Source organism: Fusarium oxysporum, chromosome X (genome assembly GCF_013085055.1).
Source record: "Fusarium oxysporum Fo47 chromosome X, complete sequence".
In the NCBI taxonomy this organism is placed as follows: Eukaryota; Fungi; Ascomycota; class Sordariomycetes; order Hypocreales; family Nectriaceae; genus Fusarium; species Fusarium oxysporum.
Window position 1 is genome coordinate 2,594,253 of NC_072849.1, and position 19,899 is coordinate 2,614,151.

A 19,899-nucleotide genomic window follows, 5' to 3' on the forward strand; every position below is an offset into this window, starting at 1 on the left:
AATCTTTTTCATCTGACTTCTGGTTCCGACCAATATCCTTTTCCTATTTCTCTCTTCCAACCTTGAAGCTAGCTTCTATCACAATGAACGAGACGGGGAACTTCGTCATATTTGGGCCCAAGGCCAACTGTACCTTGGAAGTACGTATCTTCCCACATTAGATCCAGTCCATAGCTGGTACCTACCTCTGAGCCAAGCCATACAAGCTTTGGCATTGGCTACCGTTCTTTACTAACGATCCTATTAGCTTTGCCCTATCGAGATGAGCGTTTATGGCTACCGACCTTCTCTTCCTGCCAATATTACTTTTGCCGCTTTATTCACCTTCGCGACTTTCGCGCATGCCTACTTGGGCTTCAAATGTAAAACACCCTGGTTCATGTGGTGCATGATCCTAAGCTGCACACATGAAGTAACGGGCTATGTAGCACGTATTCTGCTCTGGGTCAATCCGTGGAGTTTTGGTGCATTTATTACCCAAATCAGTAAGTCCTTCAAATTGTCGATGACGAAAGGCGTACTAACACATTGCAGTTGCTATCACGCAAGCTCCTGTTTTCTATTGTGCCGCAATCTATGTCACCCTTGGCCAAAGGTATGCTTATCACTGTGCGGGTATCGATAATTAACTGACCTTTGTCCAGTATTGAGCATTATGGACCAAGCCTTGCTCGATTTCCCACCAAATACTTTGCCTGGGTATTTGTACCTATGGATATTATCTCGTTGATCTTGCAAGGTACTGGAGGAGGTCTCTCGGCGTCCTCATCCGGTGCTAGCCAGGTCGGGGTTGATGTCGCCATGGCAGGACTGATTCTGCAAGTCATTATGTTGGTTGCATTTAGCCTCTTGTTCGGTGACTACATGTTTCGATACCTACGATCGAAGAAGTCCCGAAATCTCGGGTCGAGAGACAAGCTGTTCTTTGCCTTCCTCGCCATTGCAGTCCTGGCTACTTTGGCTCGTTGTGTCTTCCGGGCCGATGAACTCAAAGAGGGTTACCAAGGGGAGCTGATCAAGCATGAGGACTTATTCATTGCTTTGGAAGGAGTGTAAGTCTAGTCTTTCCACTTGTCATCGGCTATTCTGATACTCACCGCCGTTTCCAGGTTGATTGTTGTGGCAGTCTTTTGCCTCTTTATTGCCCATCCTGGCTTTGTCTTCAACCGGCCAGCGAAGGTTTACTACTCTATCGCTACTGGCACTGAAGCCACTGACGAGATGGCTTATCGATCTAAGCTTGCTGATCCTGTCAGTGAGTCAGAGCACTAGGGTTACCAAAGCGAGCATGGGCCCGAGTGCCAAGTCTAGCAGTGTTTATGTGTTTTTGGTGGCTTATCTGGGTTCAGGAGCAGCATACAAGGGCGATGGATTATATGACAGTAGTATTTAGTGATATAATAATGATATTTGTCCAGACTTGTGCCTTTCCTCATAAGCCCTTGGGAATTTTCGGCTTTGGAAAACTCTGTTTGCTATAACAGATGTATAACGAATAGGTTCTGGCACTTCCCGCTCCTCAGTCTGTCTTAATACCACTGTTCCAATCGTTCTTTACCTCTTCAAGTAGAAGGGTTCAGTAATCTCTACGAGCGAATCTTCACAGCAACAACCTTGGCACCCTCTGTCTTGGTTCCATCGACAGGCTTTGCAAGTGCACCCGATGTGGAAACATACAAGGTCTTCTCCCCCTTCTTCCCATAACTAAATGCTGCAGCAGTCGAACCCGCAACTGTCATCTCGTGAATACCCCCGACGACAGTTCTCCATTTCCCAGTCTTCACATCAACAAAGACGATCGAATTGTCAAAATTGGTAGCGGCATAGATATTACCATTCGTGTCAAACTCGAAGTCATCGAAGAACCCAACACCGCTCGAAAGATCTGCGACGAGTTGAGGCTTGGCTCCCTTTTTCGGGTACCCAGCTGGTGTGATTGCAATGCGGTATATCTTGACAGCGTTGGAATTCGTGAAGTACAGGTAGCTGTCGCGGACCTTGATACCATTGATTCCGAAAGCATCAGCTGATATAGGGGCCATCTCGGGGAACACAAATGCCGAATCGTCAAAGACACCCGTAGATAGATCCAGGCGCCCGACGAACCCAGCGACAGAGTCGGATACTAGGACAGCATCTGACCTGCCCGGGATAGCGGCAACGCCGTTGAGAAAAGCGCTCTTCTTGGTCATGTCGCTGATCTTTCTGACCTTCACCTTGGGCTGGTGTCGTCGATTAGGAAACTCGATAGCCCAAGCTTCAAAGGTTCCTGGCGTTAAGTGGCTAAGAGCAGTCGCTTCACTGCCAACAGCAATGAAGGTCTCAGGCTTTCCAGGGCTCTTGGGTACCTCGGCGATACCAAGAAGTCCGGTGATAGAGGGGAACGTGACCAGCTCTTCAAGACCAGACTTGCAGTCTGCTGGGTTGACGACAGTATAGACAGTCGCCGAGGGCCAGAGTTCCGTTACCAGGAGGTCGCCATTAGAGCGCACAGCAACATTCTCCAACCATGTGCCAAGAGGAAGTTGCCCAATTGTCTTTGCAGTGAAAGAAGAGCCCAGAGCGACGGCTGGGAAGGCGATCAGGCTTAGAACAGAGTGAACCAGCATGTTGCTACTTGTTGAGAAGAGAAGGTTACCAAGGTGGTTCAGTTGTTGTTACTGTTGTCTAGCGGCAATGAAACGATTCAATGGAAAGGCTGCAAGCTATATGGATTTGATGAACCCCCTGGTCTTTAAGCGGCGACAGTCGTTCACTTGTCTATATGTTGCAGAACACCAAACGAAGCATGCATTATAGCCGAGATTGGCTCCTGGCTCAATCCAACATGTCTAATTGGGTCTCTGTGATATCTCCAACGGTTGGATGGCTGAATGACTAGTGACTAAGCCAGATAAGCAATGCTGAATAATGGCGATTTGACTTTGTCAGCTGGGGTTTCGCCACTTGCTCTTGGTTGAGAAATGTTGGTACGGAGCAATTACAGCGGTCTGAGTGAATTAATTCTCGCTCTTGATCTAGTTGGGAAGCTGCAAAGCGCTGAATAACATGTTTGATAAGCATTCAGCTTCTATGTAACAGTTTCCTAAAACTGGCTATTGACCAGGTTGGGCATAAGTCGCAATTATGCAAAAGTAAGTGGAAATTATATTATCTCTGTATATAGCCATTTGACATACGCGTGCCGGTTTAAACACTACTTAGATACGTTTATACTTATGGCCAGCCTGCAATATACTCAGGAATCTCGGGTCGTCACAACCTTGGTATTATTTCTGGGTTCTTTATTAGGAAATATGCATAATCTACATAATTCTCTCACGTGACAATTAGCCTTGAAAATGTAATCGGGCTTGTCAAGTCCTGTTTACCTTAACACCATGGTTCAATTCCCGATAGTAGGTATTGAAGATATATAACAATTTGCCATTATCTATCTCTCCTTTTCCATATACTATAATACTATCCTGTAAATCTTCTTTAGTGCTTATATTGCTGCTGTATTTACCTTTCTCATATTTTGCAGTTTTAAATATCTGTGACCTGCAAAGGTATTTAACAATTCAATCAACACTAAGCAGTCTATTTTATTATCATGTATATCTTGACACTACCACTAAAATTTCTATTAACTCAGAGCAGGTTTTTATCACAGATTCCCAGTTTAGAATAGACATTTCTACAAGGCCGGATGCGATCAGACGCGTTTAATGACATATTAAAGCAAGTATGTAGGGTAACCCTCATCCCACTCGGTCCTGTTCGGTGCTGTTTCCCGAAAGTTCCCGGACAGGTTCGCATCTGACGCGACAGAGGAGCGCCACACGTGATCCCTGAAAACCGAGTTCAGCCGACAAATTGTCCGACGACTCCGGTTCAACGCACTGAGGATGATCGGAGTCTAGTCCCCTTCGGGAAAGTTCAATCTCAGGCGTCATGATTCACTTGACTCTGATTTGTTAGATCATTGTATTAATGGCCTCTTTTGAAGCAAATCCGCGGAAATCTCACAACGTCCCACTATAAAAAAGGAATTTTTAGAACGCATGCTTCATCCTGGCATCTACCTATGGGGTCAAGGATGACAAAGTCAGGTTTTACAAGCATGAACAATGGAAAATGTGTCGTTGATCCGCTATATATATTAACAAGACATGCCAGCGTTTCTCGACATTCTTCTGCATCACACAGTCAGAGATTAATTCATTCTTCTTTAATACCAACTATCCGTCATGTCGTTAACAACTTCCCAAGTTGACATTGTCAAGTCAACAGCCCCTGTACTCAAGATTCATGGAGAGACCATCACATCCTTGTTCTACAAGAACTTGATTGGCACCTACCCCGATCTCCGCAACATCTTCAACCTCAGCCATCAACACGATGGCGCTCAAGCCAAAGCTCTGGCTGGTGCTGTGCTCGCGTATGCCACCTATATCGACAAGCCCGAATTTTTAGCATCTACAATCGAACGTATTGCCCAGAGACATGTCAGTCTGAAGGTTACGGAAGATCAATATGCTCTTGTTGGCGAGCAGCTTATCAAAGCCATTGGAGAAGTACTAGGCGATGCCCTCACGGATGACATCGCTGATGCGTGGACGGCTGCCTACGGTCAACTAGCCAATATCTTCATCAACCGCGAGAAGCAATTGTATCAAGAGGCCGGCGAGTGGGATGGCTGGAGGAAGTTCAAGATTGCCAAGCGTGAGAAGGAAGCAGATCTCATCACAAGTTTTTATCTGGCTCCATCTGACGGCAAGACACCCCTGCCCCCGTTCCGTCCTGGTCAGTATGTCAGCCTCCGAATCAATGTACCTGAGCTCGGTGGCATCTTCCAATGTCGTCAGTACAGCATGAGTCAGGCACCTCACAGTGACTACTACCGAGTCAGTATCAAGAAGGAGAGTTTCACTCTGGAAGGAAAAGACGAACCTTTGCCCGGCACCGTCTCCAATCTCCTACATAACCACTATCAGGTTGGAGAGGAGATTGAGATGACATATCCTCGTGGCGAATTCTGGCTTGACATCGAAGATGATACAAAGGCAAATGCACCTCTCATTCTAATATCGGCGGGCGTTGGTGTTACACCCTTGATGTCCATGCTCGAGTCAGTTCTCAGCTCGCCTCAATCGAAGATGGCAAACAGACCTATCCTCTGGCTCCACGCAGCTAGAACATCGCAGCACATGGCTTTCCGAACACATGTTCGCAGTGTATCGGCGGGCCACGAGAACGTCGAGACTCTTATCTGGCTCAAGAACGTGGCCCAAAACGATAAGAAGGGCGAAGACTATGATTTCGAGGGACGATTAGACCTCGATGTTGTGTATCAAGCAAAGAAGGAAGAATTGGAAAACAAGGGATCTCAATTTTTTATTTGTGGACCTGCTTCTTGGATGGTAGCAACAAGAGATAAGCTACAAAGTTTAGGGGTTGCGCACGAGCAAATCAACATGGAGCTCTTTGGAACTGGCAGTATCAACCAGGAGTGAGGGGACATATGACTGAGCAATCAGACCAGGCAACAACAAACTAGAATGTAGAATTAGACAATTGACCATTTAGACTTTTCCTCTCTAATGTATCTTCCCAAAGAGTCTTGAAAACAACAGGCAGTAATAGGGTCTGAGGCCATATAAACATCAGACTTGGAAAACGATCTTCTGGACCTTGGACTCGTTGAACAGGTCGTAGCCTCGAACTGCCTCTGATAGAGGAAGAATGTTGTCGAATAGGAAGCTGTACTCAGTCAGTTCAAGCCAGGCTCTTTGAGCATATCATTGACTCAAGAGTATGCATACCTGAGAGAATCCTGTTCTTTCTTGAGAACTTCCATTGCCTCAGAAAAGATACTTCTTACTGGGCACCGTCCCATTTGCAGACGAACATTTTTACTAAACTCAATTAGCTTCATTTAATGTAACAAGAAGTTGGACCTCACTTGTACGCGTCACTGCCTGACCAAGGGATCTGTTGCATGTTAGTAGAATCCATAGCTGTGCAAAGTATCATGACACATACCTCTGCGTTATGGACACCAATGCTGCTGATAGCACCGAACGACCGAACGAGGTCAAATGCAGTTCGAAGGGCTGGCGAGAGCCCGACTACTTCCACCACTATATCAGCGCCTCTGCCATCAGTAACTGACTTTACCTGTTCAATCATTTTGTCCCTGCTCTCCATGAAGTTGAGAGGCTCGGCACCAAGCTTCGCAGCCTGATCAAGTCTGTTCTGAACACTATCCACAGCAAATAGATGCTTTGGCTTCAGCACTGCCGCAGCAACAATGGCGCATAGTCCAACGGGACCACAGCCAATCACCACGATAGTCGAATCTTGCAGATCTAGCTTCGGCATCATCTCAACTCCGCTCTGGACACCGAAATAACCAGTGGGGAAGATATCAGCCATTAGAATAAGGGCCTGGTCGTGGATTCCCTCAGGGGCCTTGATCACAGTCCCGTCTGCGAACGGTACACGGACATATTCTGCTTGAGCTCCATCGAGATTGGGAGAACCAAGGGCTTGGCTCTTGACACATCGTGCTGAGCCACCATTCTGACAGTAGTAGCATTCGCCACTGTGTAATGTTAGTATTTGCATATGAAAGGCTCTCGACATAAAAAGATAAATGCAGAATCTCACCAAGAAGCGGTAAAGGGGGAGACGACTTTGTCTCCAATCTTCACGGTCTTGACTTCAGTGCCCAAAGCAACAACAGTACCTGTAAATTCGTGACCCATGATAAAATCCGGTTCTGTTGGTTCAACGCCTCGGTACAAGTGTAGCTCTCTGATGTCTTGTCAGCCCTCTGCTTACAAGACGTTATTGTCAGATGGTACACACGATCCACACAAAGCAGTCATGTTGACCTTCACAATAATGTCCTGAGAATTCTGGACTTGTAGCAGTTAGTTAAGTGTGACAATGAAGCCTATTACAGCATCCATACTCTGAGGAATTGGTCTGTCTTGCACAGAGATCTTATATGGGCCATTAAAAACCACAGCCTTCATCACTTCTGAGATTGCCATCTTCGTAGAATTGAGGGAGATTATAGGTGATGACGATTTGTTTTTGAAGAGCAGTTGTTTGTTTATCACGCGACGAAGAAAGTGACAGTAATAAATGCCTTTAAGTATCAAGTGGTTTTTAGGCCCAACTTAAGTATGCCCATTGTTCTACTCATGCCGATAATTGTTTCTGCTGAGGCCGGAACTTTCAGATCTCCTAGGAAGTCTCTTAACAATTTATATCCAATCAGCAACGCTTTTCAACAATCATGTGAGCGGAACTGTCTCTCACTAAATATGGAAACCGAAGAGATTACGAGTATAATTGGCGCAAACTCAGTAAGTCTCCACCGTTCACGTGCTATTTCGGCTCTTCAAACTCCGCGGAACTTTCTTTCTGCGCTCTTAACTATGACACAATCAACAACTCATACCTTAATGACATCAGGTGCCCAGATTTGCCGAAGCCGTCGGGCTTGTGAGCCATGTCGGTAAGTTCAGAGTTATTGTGAGGAGAGATTGGTCAGCTGACATATAAATGCAGTCGCAAGAAGTCAAAGTGCACTGGGGAGCGACCGATTTGCTCATTTTGTGAGCGACTTCAACTTCCGTGCAAGTATGCAGCAAGGGGAAGCTCGTCGCAGGATAGCACCACCAAAGCCCAAAAAGCTCAGAAGTCAGACGCTTCCATAATTCACTTTCATATTTTTTGCCTAACCGAAGTTGTAGGAAATCCACCAAAGACAGGGTCCAGGTCCTTGAATCGCAAATAGCGTCCTTATCTGAATTACTTAGGTAAGTCAAAAACCCCGTAGCGACATATCTATAAATAATAATGAGTCACCTGTTAGTTCGCGGACGAATAAAGAAGCTCAGGCTTCTGTACCTTCGCAGCCCCTTCCTTCAACGACAAGCTCGGATGGGAACCCTTTCCTAACTGAGCAGGCTGTTCCGAATGAGCGACAAACTGTCTCTTTCTCAGAAGCCCAGTACGAATCTTATTGTTACTCATGTACCATACGCTTGACTAATTCTGATCTCAGATCTGACCTGCCACAAGACGTATTTACTCACTTTCTACAAGTCTATAGTCAGACAGTGCATCTTCAACCTCTTCCATTGTTTGACCTCGCCACCCTGGGAAGGAAACTCAATAATGCTCCTCAATACTTTCTTGATAGCTTCCTAGCTCTTATGCTTGAGTTCACTACTCATGAATACTTCCGGAACAAACACGCAGAGGCATCTAGCTATTACAGCCGCTCGGCAGCTACTACCATACAGCGACTTGCTGCTGAAGGAAAACACCAGGTTGAGATTGTTCAAGCTCTATGCATGATGGCACTGAGAGATATTGCAGGGAAGCGCAATGTGGTTTCCTTCGATGGATCTTACTAATGGTTCTACAGGGAGTGATTTGCCCAGGGCATGGATGTCCATTGGCACAGCGACACGGCTGGAGAGTATCCGTAATCTGTGGAAAAGCAACTCAGTCCCCAACCAGGAATCAGCAGAAGAGAACAGATGTTATTGGAGCATTTACATGATTGAGGCCGTCTTTTTCCCTCACATGCCACGGGCCCCAACACATGACCAGACTCGGAAATATCCTCCCAGTGTTGAGCCTCCGCCACCAATTCCACTAGATGCGAACGATTTCAATGCACCGGACTTCGATAATGCTGTTGGTTCATCTGATGACCTAGGAATCAACACGCACGCGGGGAGAATGATAGCAGTCTGGAGTCAAGTTGCCTGTCATCTCCATGAAATCAGACGTGGAGAGGTTCAGATACCCTGGCTGCCAGAGTCTACGTACTCCAAGCTCAATCTTGCTCTTTTTGAGTACGAGGCTCAGTTCAACCAGAGACACCTGATGAGGAGTCTATTCCCTTTTAAAAGAACTTCAGAAGAGATACAAGCATACCGCGAGTATTGGAATCCATGGTTGACCACGCATTTAGTATTGCATGCGTCTCTCGCCTTATTGAACCACCCTTTCATTCACTTGGTGGCCTTACGCCGCAATAAAGGTATGAGCCAGTCCAGGTTGTTCTTACAACAGGTCGTAGATCAAGCTCTCTTCCACTCTGGATGGGTATTCTGGCTTGTTGGAATATTTGAAGATTTGAACATCGAGATATCCAATCCCCTCATCGGGTTAGCTGTTGCAGCAACATCGACAATTCCATGGCTCTACCAATTTGTCAAGAATGCCAAGGTTGCTAGCAAAGCCAGCCAGAATTTAGCCAAGGGACAGAGATTGCTACAACGCCTGTCGAAGACTTGGCCATGCATGTCACACAAAGTATGTTCCTCCACTACGAACCCGGTAGTTACTAACCGTAATCCCCAGCTGCAAGGCCTCCAACGACTCCAATCACTTGTCATTGGAAAGTCACCTGAAGCCGGTGCTGCTGATACCACGATTAATTTTCCACCGTCTATGATATGGGAACTTCTCGATCCGATCATTTATAATACCAGACTATCCACTGATCCTTCTGACCTATCCACAGAGGGCCTCCCTTACGTCAGTATACATGTCACAACAGACTTCTTGCATCCTCTAGCGGATGACGAAGACGATCAAGCGTTGAGTCACTTCAATTGGGAAGACAGTCTCATGTATGGGAACGACCTGTTGCAGGACAATTACCCTGCATCACTTGTTCCCTTTGATTTCAATGTAACCTAGTCTCCCGTTGCAAGAATGGCTATTTTTGTATCTCGTAGGTGACAATAGTGAATGGGAAAACTGCTAGTACCGGCACCGTTGAATAATGGTATCGGGAAACGGCATTTAACAGTTCCGATTAGTTTACCAGAACGGAATGTGTCGTGACCCATAACAACGCTAATGATAAGCCCGCCCATATCCATCACCTGTCAAAATCACGCAACAATAGAGCTAGCGCAAGGTCAAAAATTTTCGACAAGCCTCGTGATTTACGAAATGGCATGCAAAGTCCAAAGGCGATGATAATTATTGCCGTTAATCCGATTATGACAATTCGCTTAGCTTATCTTGTAGCGCCATCTACTGTGACGTAGTCACGATCTTTTGGAAAGCATCAAGTCGGCCCACTGTCAGAAGCAAATTACATGTGATGTTCGGGTTGGACTACCAAAACCTCGGGCATTAACAAATCACCAACGGACTTCTCAACAATCAGATCATATCGTGAGAAAGAGTTTGCTTGCGTCACGCAAACTGGAAATGAGGATAAATTAAAGGAGTTGGCCGTGGTTGGCGAAGTTATTCTTGATATAATCATCACACATAAATTCCACTATATTCCAATATCTTAAACATCAATTCGCTATTCGCTATGTATTACAGCAAAGGCAACTATGAAGCCTTTGCGCGACCACTCAAGCCTGAAGGTATTGAGTCCAAAAGGGCATGGATTGTCGGCTCTGGCCTCGCTGGTCTGTCAACCGCCGCATTCCTTGTGCGCGATGCTCAAATGCCAGGAAAGAACATCACCATCCTTGAAGAACTGAAGATCCCAGGCGGTGCCTTGGACGGCATCAAAGAACCCGAGAAAGGCTTCGTCATCCGCGGTGGCCGCGAGATGGAATCTCACTTCGAGTGCCTTTGGGATCTCTTCCGTTCTGTTCCCTCGATTGAGGAGGAGGGAGCTAGTGTTCTTGATGAGTTTTATTGGCTCAACAAGAGAGATCCGAACTTCTCGCTCCAGCGCGCTACGATCAATCAAGGTCAAGATGCAGAGACTGGGAAGCTGTTTACTCTGACCGAAAAGGCCCAGTCAGAGATGACGAGGCTTTTCCTTGCTACTAGAGCTGAAGTAGAGAATAAGCGCATTGACGAAGTCTTCAACGAAGACTTCTTCAAGAGCAACTTTTGGCTCTACTGGCAGACCATGTTTGCTTTTCAGACCTGGCACTCTGCTTTGGAGATGAAGCTGTACCTCCATCGCTTTGTCAACCATATCAAAGGCATGCCTGACTTTTCGACCCTCAAATTCACCAAGTACAACCAGTATGAGTCTCTTGTGCTGCCATTGCATAAGTGGCTCGAGGATCAGGGTGTTGTATTTCAGTACTGCACCGAGGTTCAAGATGTCGACTTCAACATTGGGGAGAATAAGAAGACTGCAACTTTCATTCACTGGATCAGAGATGGAGAGAAGGGTGGTCAGTCTCTCGGAGTAAACGACCTCGTCTTTATGACTATTGGTTCGTTGACGGAGAACTCTGGCTTGGGCGATCAACATACCCCAGCTAAACTACATGATGGTCCAGCTCCCGCCTGGGACTTGTGGCGTCGCATCGCAGCCAAAGACCCCTCTTTCGGCCGCCCAGAGATTTTCTGTGACAACATCCCTGCGACAAAGTGGATGTCAGCAACTGTCACGACTTTAGACAAACGTGTTCCCGAGTATATCCAGAAGATCTGCAAGCGAGACCCATTCAGCGGAAGAGTCGTAACTGGAGGTATCGTCACAGTCCGGGATTCTAGCTGGATCATGAGCTGGACGGTCAATCGTCAGCCTCACTTCAAGAACCAGCCCAAGGATCAGATTGTTGTTTGGGTCTACGGCCTTCTTGTCGAGAAGAACGGCGACTACGTTAAGAAGCCTATGCAAGATTGCACTGGCGAGGAGATCACCCAGGAGTGGCTATATCACATGGGAGTCCCAGAGAACGACATCCCTGTTCTTGCGGCTGAAGGCGCCAAATGCGTTCCAGTAATGATGCCATATGTCACATCTTTCTTCATGCCACGAAAAGCAGGGGATCGTCCCGACATTGTTCCAGCCGGAGCAGAGAACTTTGCCTTCCTTGGGCAATTTTCAGAGACGACACGCGATACTATTTTCACTACAGAATATTCCGTTCGTACGGCTATGGAGTCGGTATATAAGCTTACTGGGGTGGACCGTGGTGTTCCAGAGGTATTTGGTTCGACTTATGATGTGAGAGTTTTGCTTGATGCAATGTGTCAGTTACGAGATGGCAAGGAATTGGCGACGTGGCTGCCAGAGCGTATTCGAAGGTTTCTAGTCAACAAGTTGGAAGGATCACAGATTGGCCAGTTGATGCATGAGTATCATCTTATTTAGTTAATTATTGTCGCTTAGAGCATATGTATCTATAGAGTCAAATATTCTCGTTATTAAAATATGGTCTCGCGGTAAAATATCTTGAGATCGTATAGCGTTTTAATTCAACCTCCGTGAAGTAACGGAGATGAATCCCAGCCTAAAAGCGCCTCATTGCCTAATACAACTATGGATTAAGAACGAACCTCCAGTATCCGGCTGGTTGTTATGCAAGGGATGTATTGGAGGTCCTATGATCTCTCTTTCATTCTAGACGCAGAAACAATTCCAACTCAGTAATCAAACATGGATAATACCATCTGTGACTGTCTTGTTTGATTAGTTGCGATGGTAAAGTAAAGTAATAGGACTACAGTCTAGGAATTGCGCTTTGCCTGCTACGACGTTCAATAAACAGGGTTCAGCCATAAAGCACAAGGCTTACCCTAATTCAGGGGACTGTGAGATAGAGGCATGCCAATCCCGCCAATTCCTTGAGTTTATTTTTAAGCTTATTGATTGTTTCCACTTCGATGTGTACTCGCGTCACACGCTGGAAGCTGCGGGTTTGGAACTTTGGTATGTACTAAGAGGAGAGGCAGCTGAAAAGAAGTCAGTTTGTCATGGTAGTTACGGTCTGGACCCTGTGTAGACCACCAGCCGTCTTGGCATTTTACCTTGCCAAGACTTCTTTCACGACCAAACGGTATCATTTTTATCGTACAAGGTCATGAGCACGAGAAAGTCATGCAAAATGTCAAGAGGCTGTCGCATGGGGCCTAGCTAGACTTTTAGGTTTGACGCCATCTAATCTCTGGCAGCTCGCATCGCTTAATGAATCCTCATTTGAGCGACTTCCGCTTCCAAGGGCTGAATACCATCTCGAGACTATCGATTATGGTGGAGACGCTACGTGCGCCACTGGGTTCAGCTTCATGGGCTGGCGGTGACCAGACTTGAGAAAGGTCTCGAATTGCCAACGAGGCACTTTCACTTATTTACAGGGTGCTCACCGCAGACAGTGAGATTGAGACTGTGCTACATTCCCGCAAAGTCCACTCAGCGATGAAATTCTCACTTATTTTGGCTCCGCTGGTGCTGCTGGGTGATGTGGTTTCAGCGCAAAGCAGCTTAACCGATATCTGTACTGGCAGCGCCAATAATGGCTGTAAAACAACTATCACTGTACCAAACGGCTTCAAGATCGTCACAACAAAGAAAGTTCGTTCCATTCAGTTCAACTACATCAAGGTCAACGTCTGCGATCAAATCCGCAAAGCCCTCGGCACAACGCTTGGCAACAAATTCCTCAAGGCCCGGGATCCTATTTGCAATTGCTTCACTAAACTGCGCACTCTAAACTCTGAGGGCAAGTTCGCGTCTTCCTCGGCTGGTAACTTTGACTTGGCGAATAACTACTATCTCGATCAGGCCGGGACCCTGGAAAAGGTATTGCTGGAATGCGTTGCTTTCGAATGCTTTTGCGCTGACTGAGTCTAGTGTTTGACGGATGCAGGTCTCAAGTACTCACAAAGTCGTGATGCCACCTTGAACAAACTCAAGGCGACTGGCTGGAAAGTCGCCCTAGGGGCTGATGTACGCCTCCGTTCTGTTCCTCACATAGCTTGACTGACATTTATCAGATGGCCCGCGGAACCTTTCGTGCCATGATCGCTGTGATCCATCCCTGTCGTGTCACAGGTGTTTGTAACTCCGAACAAATTTATGCCGTCTTTAGTAACTACCTCACCGCCTCGTATAAACTTCTCCTTGGCCCCATCATCCCCATACTCAACCGATGGAGAGACAACCTCGACCTGATCACAAAGTCTACTGGCTACGTCATGACTGCTACAGACGAGGTCAAAGGAGCCTTTAATGAGGTTGAGCCGACCCTTAGCGGCTATTATGACTCAATCTGTAATTGGCTGAACTATTGCGGGAATGATCGCCCGAATGTGAAAAGGTTCATGACAAATGTTCAGACCGTTATCACTTTGTCCGACAAGCTTAGTACAGCTAGGCAGATATTCAGCTTCAACACCAAGGCAATCAACTTGTTGGGCGATGTCAACAAGCTCAGGTCAAACTGGGCTTATATCCCTCCAGCCAATGAAATGATCAGCAGGATTCGGAACAACGAGATCAAAGTCGCCAAGGATGTCTTCAAGTTTATGCCTGTCGTTAATGGGATGTCAACTACTTCTAAGAAGGTCGCCAATGAGCTTGCCCCCCTGAAGTCGTTTGCCACTGAATATCTGGCGGATTCCAAAGCTCTTCATGAACTGATCACTAGTATGTTGGCAATTGACTGGGAGAAGGTCAATCAGGCGGAGTTTGATAACGGTGACCAAAGTGGCTATTACGTGCGCAATGGCCTCATCTCGATCCAGGATAACATCAAGAAAGAGTTGGCTGAGGCAGTCAAGGTCTACTTCTGGCTCATTCGGGCAACAGACTCTCAGTTGAAGGACTTCACCCTGACGAATGGTCGCTGGAAGATGGAGTATGGCACCGTGGCTTACCAGCGATGGAGCACCATTGATATTGACATGCCGTGTACCAAGATGACCAGCAAGACGGAAAAGAAGGATGGTCTGACGAAGACATCCAACCAGTATCGGACCTACTGGAAGTGTCATTTTGGTCCACACACGTCTCAGTATCAGGCAGTTCATATTCCTTATGTGAGGATGTATGAATGATCTAAGGGAGATGTCAGCTTGGTCCAAGCCAGTACACCTGGTCTAGCCTGAACTGGCTATGCAAATCAGATTATGTCCATGGCTTTCAAAGGCCGTCTTGAAATTGCATTGGTCAATAATGGCTACAATTTAACACGATTTCTGAGAAGATATACTTTTATTGATGTGGTGGATAAGCGTGATCCCGCGCAGTGCTTCATTAAGCAGACGATGCCGTTGTAGCTTGACTGGGAGCAGATGTGGCTGTTGCTGTTTGCGACGCGGTTGCACTGCCACTAGGCTCATCATCATCGTCGTCTCCAGAACCACTACCGCCACCCTTGACAACCATGGCCTGAACAATCTGGCCAGCCTTGTTAAAGACAATGTTAACAAGAGCACTAAGCTCCTTATACTCATAGGTCCTTTGCGTAAGACCGTTGTTCAGAGTCTTCTCATCGCCAGTGAAAGTCATGTTTTGCTTGTAGTTTCCGATAATCGAGCTAACAACATCGCTGCCCGTTTTTGTGACTTCTTGTACAATGTTTCCAAGGTTGTCAATGAGGAAATTGAGTTTCGTGTCGCCCTGGGTGATAGATCCAAGTAGACCATCTACAGCGCCGATAACGCCTTCGACGATGTCGCCGACCGAGTCGAGCAAATTGATGAGAGCCGGGTTCAAATCGAGGGAAGCCAGAGTACGGTTAACAATCTCGACTAAGTTGCCCAAACGGACAACGAGCTCAAGTTCGGCCTCTACATCTGCGATCGTGATGTTGACTTTGTCGATGCCAACTTGGATACCTGCATTGATCTGGACAAGCTTCGCGATATCCGCGTTGAGGTTGATATCTGCATGTAGGTTGTCGACGTCTAGCTCAATGCGGCCGACAGAGAGTTCTGGGACTTTGAGATGAACATCGGGAGGACCAAGTGAGGAGTTGCTTGAGCCGCCTCCTCCTCCCGGTGCAGCTGTTGGTTGGGTTGTGCTGTCGCTACTGGCATCATCACTCCCAGACGGTGAGGCTGTTGGGGGGATTGCAATGCTCTCTGCAGTCGTAGCTGGATCTGTTGAATCAGGTGTTTGGGCAATGCCCAGACTGAAAAGGTGAGCCAGGACCAGAGGCTGAAAAATGGAGAGACGCATATTGACGTTTGGTAGGAATCTCTTTGGAAGAAGGTGATGATGTTCGATGCTCTAACGGCGGGACAGTTATGGTATGTCGAGACATTTCTTACTCATCGTCCACCGCCAGGTCTTTGATAATTTACCCCATGGCATAAAGTGGACCTTTGTCACACGGCCCTTGGAACCAGCGCAATCTCCCGTCGCATCATGAGCGCTCGGCCCTATGAGCTTATTAGGATGGTTATATTGCGGGTGTTATCCGTCCTTCCAGCTACAAGTGATGAAAAAACAGGATTTTCGTAATTGGAAAGAAATTACTGATATGCTTTACGGGGGTAATCGATCGAGATTGAGTTCATGCATTGACGCAGTGACAGGGGCCTGTCGGAAATACAGCCCTCTCAGGCTTCTAATACGCCGAATATGGCTCCACTCGTTGTGATTTCCCCTGCATCAATGAAACCTCGGAGGCTGGAGATCGGGGCCGAAACTTTCCTACCGGGGTTGCTGCTGTTTCAAGTTCGCTTACCGTCGAATCTGGGCTGTCCAACCAAGTTAGATTGAGCAATATATCACTGTTTTTTAGCAGGGATCTTTGGCATTACAAGCTTGGTTGGGATGCTCTGTCAAGGAGGGTCGCTTGTATTTTTTCTTTTTTCTATTCTACGCCTTGTGCCCTTTCTGAAGGGTATCTCATTTTAGCCTGCGCAGCTGTCTCACTCATTCTCACTCTCTTTTCACTGGCAGCAAACTCAACCTCACAATGAAGCATTGTTCAGTGTTTGGCGCTTTGGCTTTGGCCTCGTTTGCAAGCTTTGCTACTTCGAAAGCTAAAGGCGACGGCTACTATGGCTATCGTCTGAACCGTCGAGGCGACGATGAGTCCGCTATCTACGAGACCGAAAACACCAACAGCGGTATTGCGCCTCTCAACGAGGAACCCGACGTCTACCTCAACGCCAATGTCTCAGTAGGCGAGATCTCTATCGAGGTGCAGAACATTACTGCCAAGATCAACCTAGACGCAAAAGTCCTCAATTTGCTCAATTTCAACGCTGGTGTCGATCTCGGTATTGATCGTGTGAAGCTCGGCATTTACAACGTCACGGCCAAGGTCGAGCTTGAGGCCCGTCTTGGTAATATCCTGCGCATGGTTGATGATGTCCTTGAGAGTATCGACCTGAACCCAATCATTGCCACTCTCGGTGATACTGTCAAGGACATCGTAGATGATGTTGGCGATGCCGTTGGCGGAAGCAGTGGAGGCAATGGATCTGGCGAAGATGCTGAGGCTTTAGAGAAGAGAGATCTCACTGCGCGTCTCGAGAACAATATTCTCTACTCCGTCAACGACTTTTCAGGCTCGACAAACAGGAACCGCGTCTTGACACAAGATGGCTTTCTGTATGATATCTACCTAAACAACAACGGAGTTGAGAGGCGTCGCAAGGAAGTTGGGTTCTACAGCAAAGACATGAAGTTTACCGGCCACAATAAGACAATCACCGGAGACGAAGGGGTGGAGTACGAGCTGCAGTATACATATGCACCGTATCATGGGCTCAGTGCTTATTGTAACATCTATACCGATCAGAGTGGAAAGGTGGTGAGAACAAAGATTGTTGCTGAGGCGGAGGGTGGAGGTGCTGCGACCATTGTGAATAAGGAGGAGGAGATTTAATTATTGTTATTAGGAGTACTGTAAACACTATTGCGGTTTCAAGCTCAACGGAAATGCCTAAGCTAACAAGGTGCGCCAACTATATGCCTAAAAGATTGTGTATTTACAAGTGCTATTACTTGGTAAGACGAGGTGTAAAGACAAGGTGAAGGTTTGGGGTTGCCAATGTAAACGTATCCATCTTGGACTTCAAGAAACCCTCTTGTGTCTGGCCCTCACCAAGCCTCACATCGAACGCCCGTACAATATGTGCTATAACATATCTCACCTCCATCAAACCAAGCTGCTTCCCAACGCAGGAATATCGCCCTTCTTAGAGTCAGTATAAGTTGAAAAGATATGGATCTATAACATTACCAATTGAGAAAGGTGCATAGACCGTCTTGTCTTTGACCAACTCGGGAGATGTAGTCCAACGCTCAGGGATATACTCCGATGGTCTCACGAAATAGCGTTCATCTGATGCAACCTGGTTAGTTGCTTGCCCACAGATACGCATGCAGAAAACAGCTTACCTCGCTGGACTGTATGCATGGGAACCTGGACAATTGTATTGCCTGGTATGAAAGTGTCCCCCACCATCAGTCCCTGCGGAGGAGTGACTCTCTGCAAACCTGAAGGGACAGGCGGATGCAAACGAAGCGACTCATCGATGACGGCATTCAAATGGGTGAGATTAGAGAGTGATGTATGGTCTGCGTGTTCTCTATCGCTGAAGTACATGTCAATCTCCTCTCTCAGCTTGATGATCTGAGAGGGATTAGTCGCCAGCTCGAAGAGAAGACCAGTCAATGTCGCAGAGGTCGTGTCGCTGTAATCCAGTAAGTCCCAAAGCGGCTCAGGTGGCTGCAGATAACACGGAGTATATACCTTCCAGCAACTGCGATCAAATAAGCTTCGGCCTCAACATTAAGCTTTGCTTGGTGTGTCTTTGGACTGCGCTCGTATTCATCGAGGATCCAAGCGAAGACATCGGGGTTATCAGGCTTCATCTACTCGTCTCCCACGTTAGTCCAGTCACAAGGTTGCTCAGAGAAAATAGTGTACCCTTGATCGTTCCTCAACCTGACTCTCAATCCACGCCCAGAACTTTCGATCCTCAGCACTAACTGCGGGGATGAGCTTCAGGATGGGGATAATCCATGAAATATGCGCGAGAGCCCCAACCATCTTCATTGAGTCGTGTAGTGACGACAGGAAATAATGATTCACACCGTCACGTAACATGTTGAAGGACTTGCCAAATGCAAGATCACCCATAACGTCGAAGCTGTAAAAGTTCAACCAGTTTGAGGCGTTGATAGTCGTGCCTTGCATCTCATTGAGACGATCGAGTAATTGTGTAGTATATTTCGTGACGCGAGGCTCGTAGTCCCGTAGTGCTTCCTACTTGTTAGCTGGTCAACAGATAAATAGATCAAGAGAGTTGCTCTGACATTTGGAGCTCAGGGCTCTGTCCCAAATCTTTCGTCTGTTGCTGTGCTCTTTGTGATCGCGAATCATGTGTAACGAGACACGAGGGTGGAGAATATTGTAGAATGGGCCTTTGGTGCATGGGGATTTGGCAGAGTAGATCGCATCGATCGCCTTTGGATGGATAATGGAAAGTTGTGTTGGTCCTAGAGGCAAAAGCTTAGTTTGACGTCAGAAGCTGAAAAGGAGGATACTGACCTAATCTGACAAAATCACCATATTTCTGATGGAGCTGCTCAACCTCTTCATAGAGGTGCGCATTCTTGGTAGTGAGGTAGGTCGGATAGAAGTTTGAGATTCGAGCGCGGAGTGGCCCAGGGAACTTGTTCAAGGGATGGAAGATCATGCGATAACAGAGGATGCTGGTCAAAAGCCCGAGTATGTGAGCACCTTCGAGCAAAAGAACGGATACAGCTGAAAGATTGGTGTCATGTTGCCATCCCTTGAATTCAGCCAAGCGCAGCAACCCAATCACAATAATGGGTAATGTAGCATAGGCCTGAAAGATGCGAAGTGCAAGCAAGTCCCATTCTCCCTTACGGTAGAAGAGAATGTGTAGGAGACAGCCACTGGCAAACGAGACCGCAATGGCCTCAAAGCTTTTGGGTTCAACCATCATAATGTGGTCCATGTTTGATAAAACAGTATAATGAGAATAGCGGTTTGAAAGGAACATAAGAGAAGGTTGATCCGGTCAATGCAGGTGAAAGGGCCGTAAAGGGGCGATTTAAGACGGGGATCTCATAACCATGGTGGTGATACAAATGCTGAATCAGGTGAACCAAGCCAAGGGTTGTTTTGTGGCATGGAATTCGGCCTCGGCAACTTTCATTCGTTAAAC

General features: G+C 46.9%; 10 protein-coding genes across 10 annotated transcripts; 6 read left to right on the top strand and 4 right to left on the bottom strand.

The window, feature by feature from the left end:
• Window positions 1-83: 83 nt before the first annotated feature.
• On the top strand, window positions 84-1,393 carry FOBCDRAFT_207884 (RTA1 like protein-domain-containing protein; the record flags this gene model as incomplete). The annotated part of the gene is made up of 6 exons (XM_031191988.3): window positions 84-140; window positions 248-485; window positions 535-595; window positions 645-1,052; window positions 1,110-1,255; window positions 1,350-1,393. 6 exons carry the CDS (start codon window positions 84-86, stop codon window positions 1,391-1,393), a joined length of 954 nt encoding a protein of 317 aa, XP_031033219.3.
• Window positions 1,394-1,412: 19 nt separating this feature from the next.
• Window positions 1,413-2,726, bottom strand: FOBCDRAFT_169965 (uncharacterized protein). The gene has a single exon (XM_031191989.3). It carries the CDS (start codon window positions 2,607-2,609, stop codon window positions 1,587-1,589), a length of 1,023 nt encoding a protein of 340 aa, XP_031033220.2. The 5' UTR covers window positions 2,610-2,726; the 3' UTR covers window positions 1,413-1,586.
• Window positions 2,727-4,033: 1,307 nt separating this feature from the next.
• Window positions 4,034-5,564, top strand: FOBCDRAFT_233038 (globin-like protein). Its single transcript, XM_031191992.3, has one exon. It carries the CDS (start codon window positions 4,233-4,235, stop codon window positions 5,496-5,498), a length of 1,266 nt encoding a protein of 421 aa, XP_031033223.2. The 5' UTR covers window positions 4,034-4,232; the 3' UTR covers window positions 5,499-5,564.
• FOBCDRAFT_169969 (chaperonin 10-like protein) lies at window positions 5,565-7,148 on the bottom strand. Its single transcript, XM_031191990.3, has 7 exons — window positions 6,962-7,148; window positions 6,856-6,910; window positions 6,655-6,801; window positions 6,028-6,589; window positions 5,948-5,976; window positions 5,808-5,900; window positions 5,565-5,745 (listed from the first exon to the last, which is right to left on the bottom strand). Exons 1-7 carry the CDS (start codon window positions 7,041-7,043, stop codon window positions 5,649-5,651), a joined length of 1,065 nt encoding a protein of 354 aa, XP_031033221.2. The 5' UTR covers window positions 7,044-7,148; the 3' UTR covers window positions 5,565-5,648.
• Window positions 7,149-7,319: 171 nt separating this feature from the next.
• Window positions 7,320-9,832, top strand: FOBCDRAFT_169972 (uncharacterized protein; the record flags this gene model as incomplete). The annotated part of the gene is made up of 8 exons (XM_059608451.1): window positions 7,320-7,361; window positions 7,471-7,513; window positions 7,574-7,613; window positions 7,752-7,817; window positions 7,874-8,011; window positions 8,066-8,382; window positions 8,432-9,330; window positions 9,379-9,832. 8 exons carry the CDS (start codon window positions 7,320-7,322, stop codon window positions 9,718-9,720), a joined length of 1,887 nt encoding a protein of 628 aa, XP_059466080.1. The 3' UTR covers window positions 9,721-9,832.
• Window positions 9,833-10,683: 851 nt separating this feature from the next.
• FOBCDRAFT_233043 (myosin-crossreactive antigen) lies at window positions 10,684-12,221 on the top strand. The gene has a single exon (XM_031191994.3). It carries the CDS (start codon window positions 10,802-10,804, stop codon window positions 12,110-12,112), a length of 1,311 nt encoding a protein of 436 aa, XP_031033225.3. The 5' UTR covers window positions 10,684-10,801; the 3' UTR covers window positions 12,113-12,221.
• Window positions 12,222-13,143: 922 nt separating this feature from the next.
• Window positions 13,144-15,005, top strand: FOBCDRAFT_323964 (uncharacterized protein). The gene is made up of 3 exons (XM_031191995.3): window positions 13,144-13,540; window positions 13,592-13,687; window positions 13,735-15,005. The coding sequence occupies exons 1-3, from the start codon at window positions 13,157-13,159 to the stop codon at window positions 14,794-14,796; spliced, it is 1,542 nt and encodes a 513-aa protein (XP_031033226.2). The 5' UTR covers window positions 13,144-13,156; the 3' UTR covers window positions 14,797-15,005.
• FOBCDRAFT_265111 (uncharacterized protein) lies at window positions 14,996-15,922 on the bottom strand (the record flags this gene model as incomplete). The annotated part of the gene is made up of 1 exon (XM_031191996.2): window positions 14,996-15,922. The coding sequence occupies one exon, from the start codon at window positions 15,920-15,922 to the stop codon at window positions 14,996-14,998; it is 927 nt and encodes a 308-aa protein (XP_031033227.2).
• A 745-nt stretch (window positions 15,923-16,667) lies between these two features.
• Window positions 16,668-17,585, top strand: FOBCDRAFT_145322 (uncharacterized protein; the record flags this gene model as incomplete). The annotated part of the gene is made up of 1 exon (XM_031191997.2): window positions 16,668-17,585. The coding sequence occupies one exon, from the start codon at window positions 16,668-16,670 to the stop codon at window positions 17,583-17,585; it is 918 nt and encodes a 305-aa protein (XP_031033228.2).
• Window positions 17,586-17,700: 115 nt separating this feature from the next.
• On the bottom strand, window positions 17,701-19,689 carry FOBCDRAFT_323966 (cytochrome P450; the record flags this gene model as incomplete). The annotated part of the gene is made up of 7 exons (XM_031191998.2): window positions 17,701-17,894; window positions 17,943-18,044; window positions 18,101-18,396; window positions 18,456-18,577; window positions 18,633-18,967; window positions 19,022-19,204; window positions 19,257-19,689. The coding sequence occupies 7 exons, from the start codon at window positions 19,687-19,689 to the stop codon at window positions 17,701-17,703; spliced, it is 1,665 nt and encodes a 554-aa protein (XP_031033229.2).
• Between the last annotated feature and the right edge of the window lie 210 nt (window positions 19,690-19,899).

Coding starts and splice junctions, on each gene's coding strand:
- FOBCDRAFT_233038 (XM_031191992.3), top strand. CDS start 4,233: ATGTCGTTAACAACTTCCCAAGTTGACATTGTCAAGTCAACAGCCCCT.
- FOBCDRAFT_323964 (XM_031191995.3), top strand. CDS start 13,157: ATGAAATTCTCACTTATTTTGGCTCCGCTGGTGCTGCTGGGTGATGTG. Junction 13,541..13,591: donor AGGCCGGGACCCTGGAAAAG/GTATTGCTGGAA, acceptor GACTGAGTCTAG/TGTTTGACGGATGCAGGTCT. Junction 13,688..13,734: donor AAGTCGCCCTAGGGGCTGAT/GTACGCCTCCGT, acceptor GACATTTATCAG/ATGGCCCGCGGAACCTTTCG.
- FOBCDRAFT_233043 (XM_031191994.3), top strand. CDS start 10,802: ATGACGAGGCTTTTCCTTGCTACTAGAGCTGAAGTAGAGAATAAGCGC.
- FOBCDRAFT_169969 (XM_031191990.3), bottom strand. CDS start 7,043: ATGGCAATCTCAGAAGTGATGAAGGCTGTGGTTTTTAATGGCCCATAT. Junction 6,911..6,961: donor AGACAGACCAATTCCTCAGA/GTATGGATGCTG, acceptor AACTGCTACAAG/TCCAGAATTCTCAGGACATT. Junction 5,977..6,027: donor TTGGTGTCCATAACGCAGAG/GTATGTGTCATG, acceptor AACATGCAACAG/ATCCCTTGGTCAGGCAGTGA.
- FOBCDRAFT_169965 (XM_031191989.3), bottom strand. CDS start 2,609: ATGCTGGTTCACTCTGTTCTAAGCCTGATCGCCTTCCCAGCCGTCGCT.